The 6,401-nt window shown below is 40.0% G+C and overlaps 1 protein-coding gene across 1 annotated transcript in view; it reads right to left on the minus strand.

Moving 5' to 3' along the window:
• Kif13b (kinesin family member 13B) overlaps positions 1–6,401 on the minus strand; it is a gene marked incomplete in the record, with an annotated part of 157,582 nt that overhangs the window by 133,802 nt on the left and 17,379 nt on the right. Inside the window, 1 exon segment of the mRNA XM_013514371.1 lies at positions 4,998–5,091. Within this exon segment, the coding sequence (XP_013369825.1) occupies positions 4,998–5,091 (94 nt within the window).

Consider the following 6,401-nt stretch of genomic DNA (forward strand, 5'->3'; position numbering starts at 1 on the left):
TACCTCTTTTGTCTGTAACTCACTATCATTTGTCTATTTGTTTTCCTGAGAAACTATCTTAAAGATAACAATATGTAAAACAATAACCATTGATAATTTCCTACCACTTTGTCTGTAATTTGGTAAGCCCCTCCTATGATTATATTATCCTTCTTTTACTCTTTAAAATAAAAAAAAAGAAAACTACATTGATTCAGAGCAAGAAGATAATTCCAGAAAGACAGTCAACTGTACTAGTAGTATAAAGCCCTAGGCTGTGCAAAAGACAACAGATAAAATGCATCAGTGTGTATCCAGTACTAACTAGATAAGAAACAGGCAGAGCCAGTGGATGCAAGCATTTTAGTCACTAGAACATTCCAAGTGGAGTGCTGTGGAATAGGAAGAGTTCGTCACTAATCTCTTTCATTCTCCATAAAATGCCCCTTTGTCCTTACCCTATGTTCAAAAGCAATGTTTGGACCTGGTCTCCCAAGTTACTAAGGAAAATCCTAGCTTACATAGATTAGTATTTCATTCTCTTCATTCACAAAATTAGGAGTCAGGGGCTGGGGATTTAGTTCAGCGGCAAAAGCGCCTGCCTGGCAAGCGCAAGGTCATGAGTTCAGTTCCCGGTACCGGAGAGAAAAAAAAAAAAAAAAAAAACCATAAAATTAGGAGTCCTGCCTCTTGAAGAAATGGAAAATTCACAGAAGTGGTACACACCTGCAATCACAGCACTTGGGGCCGTTGAGACAGAAGGATCACAAGTTCAAGCTCCGCCTAAGCAATTTCGTGAATTAGATCCTATCTCAAAGTAAAACAGAACTGAGGATGTAGCTCAGCGTGAAAAGTTCAGAGTTCAATCCCCAGTAGCATAAAAAAAAAAGACGAATTAGTCCTTAAGTGCCAATCAACACTGGATAAACTCAAAAAATAACATTAAGATAGTGTTTCTGGCCAGGCGTGGTGGCACACATCTGTAATCCCAGCACTTAGGAGGCTGAGGCAAGAGGATCTCAGTGAGTTGGAGGCCCGCCTGGGCTACGAGGTGAGTTCAAGGCCAGCCTGAACTGTATAGTGAAACTCTGTCTCAAAAAGGCAAAAAAAAAAAATAGTATTTCTGACCCTACAAGCTAAAATTTTTCTAGGACTAGGTAATTTCTGCATAGGCATGTATACTCAAGTACTATGTTTTGATTTTTACAAAATTTACTACATTATTAGGTTCTATAATAGCTCACCAAAGACAGCATAGGCTACAACTTACATACTGGCTATCAAAGCAATAACTGTAAATACTAAGAGCAACAGCTAACGTTTCTGTAGTGTTCACTGAACACCAGCACTACTGTGTGACATATGCTAACTCGTTTAATCCCATAATAACTCATAGGCAAACTACTATAAACTCTACTTTACAAATCAGCAAACTGGGGTAAGGAGCTGCAACTTGTCGAGGTCATATACGTTTTTTTGTTGGGTTTTTTTGTTTGTTTGTTTGCTTGACACAGGGTTTCACTATGTAGTTCAGGCTGGCCTTGAACTCACTATGTAGCCCAGGCTGGCCTCAAACTCACAGCAATCCTCCTGCCTCAGCCTCCCAAGTGCTGGGGTTACAGGCATGCACCACCATGCCCAGCTCAGGTCATATATGTTAAATGGAGAGGCTGAGATTCAATGCAGGATACTCATCCTCAAAATTGGTGTTCTTAATCTCTTATTAGTATGCCAATTATCTCAGTATGCATGTATGTAGGAGGTTTTTCACACCATCACTTCTGGCTCTATCTAATTTTCTCAGTTTAAAAAGTCTTCTTTTTCAAAAAGTTTTCAAATTCCACATCTAGTACAGAAGAATGTTTCCCAGATCTCCATGAGTAAGTGGTTATACTAGAAATGGTTTAGCTGTTAAATATGGCTCCCCTAGTCTTCATAAACATAAGTCATTACAAAACTTCCAGAAGTTCAGGCAAAATATATATATACATATATATATATGTATATATGTGTGTATATATATGTATATATATAAGTGTATACATAATGTATGTATATGTATATATACAATATATGTGTATATATATATATATGTTTATATATATGTGTATATATATAAACCATTCTTTTAAAATTAAAGGCCCAGGGCCAAGAATATAGCTCAGCGGCACAAGTGCCTACCTGGCAAGCATAACATCCTGAGTTTGATTCCTGGTACCAAAAAAAAATAAAATTAAAATAAAATAAAATTTAAAGGCGTGGTAGCACATGCCTGTAATCCCAGCAGTCAGGAGGCTGAGGCAGGAGGATCACTGCAAGTCGAGGTCAGCCTGGGCTACAAAGGGAGTTCAAGGTCAGCCTGAACTGCACAGTGAAACCCTGTCTCAAAAAAATTAATTAATTAAATAAAATTTAAATATGCTCATTTTTCAAAGCATAACTTGAGCTATAAAGTATATGTATAAATCAGTTTTACATTAATAGAAGTAGATACTACCATAAAAGCAAAGATAATATAGTTTTTAAAGGATACTGTAGCTTTTTAAAGAAAGCACATTAAACTGAGTCTGGCTAGTATTTTAAATGGATTCAAATCACTTTCATGTTAACTTCAAATCCCTAGCTCTCTACTTATAAGTTTAGCATCCATAATACCATGATTTGTTTTATGGATGACAATGTACTTTACAAGTTAGATGGCATTTAATCTCCTATCATTAATGAAAACTTACACACTTCTGATGAAGTCAGTATATGCACTGAACTGTTATATAACAAAATTTCTGCTGGGCGTGGTGGCACATGCCTGTAATCCCAGCACTCGGGAGTCTGAGGCAGGAGGATTAAGTTGGGTTTGAGGCTAGCCTGGGTTACAAAGTAAGTTCAAGGCCAGCCTGAACTGCATAGTGAAACCCTGTCTCAAAAAGACAAAAAAGCTGTTTCTTAACTCTACCTAACCAAAAAAATATTACATATTATCTTTTTTGGAAGTTGTCATTTTAAAAAGTTTTTCTTTTTTAATCAGGAGAGAACTCGATAGCACTGAGCAATATTGAATTTATATTTTCAGCTGGGCATGGTGGCGTATGCCTGTAATTCGAGCACTCGGGAGGCTGAGGTAGGAGGATCATTGTGAGTTCGAGGCCAGCGTGGGCTACAAAGTGAGCTCAAGGCCAGCCTGAACTGCATACTGCATAGCGAGACCCTGTCTCAAAAAGACAAAAAAAAAAAAAAAAAAAAAGAATTTATATTTTCAGCATATGGGGGAAAGGTGTCATCCAAGATTTTCTATGGAACCAAAAAGTGCTACGCAATTGTTCCACAAATCCCCAAGATTTGAAGATCTTAAAGGAAAAGAAACATACTTTTCTGGTTTCTAGTGCTCATTTTACTCTCACAAGAACTTAACAGAACGGTGCTATTACACACTTATGACAGACTGTTCTCCAAAGGTAGCCGCTATGCTTATCCCATAGCAAATGCTTTTCTTACAGTGATGCTTTTCCTTATTGAGGAATGAATGTGTTTCCTCTTCTTAAGCCCTGCAGAGCTTCATACTAGCTTCAAACAAGAGAATGTGACAGAAGTGATCAGTATGATTCCTAAGTTGATAAACAAGGCGAAAGAGTTTCCCCCAGCTTGGTCTCTCTTGAGACACTGGCCTAGGGCACTGCCACCAGCCTGTGAGAAAATGTCCCGAGGCAGCCCCAGAGATGCCTCAAGCCAAGAGGAAGGATCAGCCACCAGGCTTTCTTCAGATGAAACCAACCCCAACCTTTAAGTCTGCCAGTGGGCCCCCCCCAGTACAGAGGGCAGGGCACGCTGTCCCTTGCCTGGACTCCTGACCCACAGAAGCCAGGAGCCAAGAAATGACTATTACTGTTTTAAGCCACTACATTTCTGAGGTAGTTTGTTAGGCAGCAGCAGACAACTGACCATGTCATAAATAAGCAGCACAGGTAGGTAACCAGGCAGCAAAGGACAAAGCCAGAACTAGGCTCCTCTCCACACCCAAGCTCAGTATAAAACCATCTCTGATACAGCTGATCTCCACGACATGTGCTTTTCCCTACAATGACCCATTCTCTGCACTGACAACTTCTATACCTCCCTCACTCATAGTACTCAAAAACTGTCAAAGACACTATCTTACTGACAAAGGTCCAGGCCGAATTCTCCGTCTGCCTTCCAGGTGTTCTGTAATCCGACTCCAGCTTAGTTGGTTAAATGCATCTCCCATTTAGGAAGAAAACCTAACTGAGTCTGTTCCGTCTTTCCCAGTTCACTTCCCCTCCGCTGGCTCACCCCAACATCCAAATCCAGACGGGACACTCAAGCACTCATTCTCAGCCCGAACCGAGTCTCTTCCCTCAGACTGGAACCAACTTGGAGAACTAGAACTCTCAACCCTAACCCTAAGTTCAGCAGCACCGTAATAGCTGACAGGTGTTTAGACGACAGGAATCACTGACGGCTGCCGGAAGCCTTCCAAGACATAGCACTAGAAGTGGGCTGAGTGACAGGTAGGATTTGACCCTGCAGAAGGACAAAGTCCCTTCATGAAAGAATTACCCAACAGCCTTCCCGTCCACCCCGTCTTCCTATGTACATCGTACCTATCCTTCAGCCAGCACCACCTGCTTGAAGAAGCCTTCCTCAGTTAACTCAGAACCAACACTCTCTTCTCTGAGCCCCAAACACAATTACTGTCTCTATCACTCCCTCTAGCACTTCCTCTGCAGTGCAGAGCTCTGCTCTTCCACCAAAGTCCCGACTCCTGGAAGACAGGAAAGTCTCTACAACAACCATTCGCATGTGTTCAAGTAAACTCAGTTCAGTAGCCATTTCTGCTTTCGGTTATTTAAAAACCCACTGAGGGGCCAGGGATGTGGTTCAGCGGTGCAGCACCTGCCTGGAAAGCACGAGTCCCTGAATTCAATTCCTGGTATCAAAAAAGAAAACAGAAAAAACAAACAAACATAAAACTCCATTGAATGTAACACTATTTCTTAACTTACCTGGCATCTCCTTTGGAAAGATTCGTATTTACAGGATTAAGAATAACCTTGTTTGCATCAACATCCACCACACATTTGGTATGCAAGTCAATTTCTGCAAATTAAAAAAAACAAGAAAAAAGCCATTTTTAAACAAAGGTTATTTTGGGAAAAGCATTTGACAAAAAATCCAACATTCTTTCATGATAAAAACCAACAAGTTAGGAATAGAAAACTTTCTCAACCTAATAATGGGCATGTAGAAAAGCCCACAGCTAATATCACACTTGATAGTGAAGGACCAAACAGCCCAACCTCCAACATCAGCAATAAGACAAGAGTGTTTACTACTCTCTCCAACATTGTACTAGAAATTCTAGTCAGGGCAGTTAGGCAAGAAAAACAAACAAAAGGCATCCAGATCGGAAGGGAAGAAGTAAAACTATCTCTGAAGATATGATCTTGTGTGTAAAAAATCCTACCAAATCTACTAAGAAACTATTAGAATAAACAACTTGTGTAAGGTTAAAAGATATAAGAATATACAAGAATCAGCTGTGTTTCTATACACCAGCAATGAAAAATCTGGAAATAAACTTTAAAAAATAATTTTACTTATAATACCGTCAAAAGTTCTAAATAACTTAGGAATAAATTTTTTTAAAATGCCAAGACTTGTACACTGAAAATTCCAAACCATTGTTGAAAGAAACTAAGCACTTAAATAAATGGAAAGACACCCTCTGTCCATGAATTGAGTTCATACCAGCCCAGAGGGCAATAATCCCTAAATCTTACAAGACTGAAGGCAAGAGTGGGTGTTGTAGCTCAGCGTGCATGTTTTCAGCATGCACAGGGGCCTACCTTTGCCAGCAACACACACACACACACACACACACACACACACTCCCTTTCCCAAAAAAAGACCCAGAATAGTCAAAACAATCTTGAAAAAGAATTCACACTCCCCTATTTCGAAACATATTATAAATCTACAGTAACCAAGACAATGTGCCACTACTCTAAGTACAGATACACCGATCAACAGAATGCCACAGATACTGTATCTAGATCAACGGAGTAGAACTGAGTCCAGAAAAATACTCCCACATTTATGATGAACTGATTTTGACAAAGGTGCCACGACAACCTAGTGAGGAAAGATCAATCGTTTTAACAGATGGTGCTGGGAGACCGGCTATCCACATGCAAAATCCGCACCACACTCAAAAATTAACTACAGAAGCAGGGAGAAGAAAACTCCAAATGGATGAAAAGTCTAAATGTAAAAGCTAAAACTATAAAACTTTTAGAAGAGGCTGGGTGTAGTCGTGCATACCTACAATCCCAGCACTAGGGAGGCTGAGGCAGGAGGACTGCTCTGAGTATGAGGCCAGCCTGGGCTACATAGTAAGTTTAGGGCCA

The sequence above is a fragment of the Chinchilla lanigera genome, unplaced genomic scaffold, assembly GCF_000276665.1.
Source record: "Chinchilla lanigera isolate Chin_1 unplaced genomic scaffold, ChiLan1.0 scaffold00002, whole genome shotgun sequence".
NCBI classification, from domain to species: domain Eukaryota; kingdom Metazoa; phylum Chordata; class Mammalia; order Rodentia; family Chinchillidae; genus Chinchilla; species Chinchilla lanigera.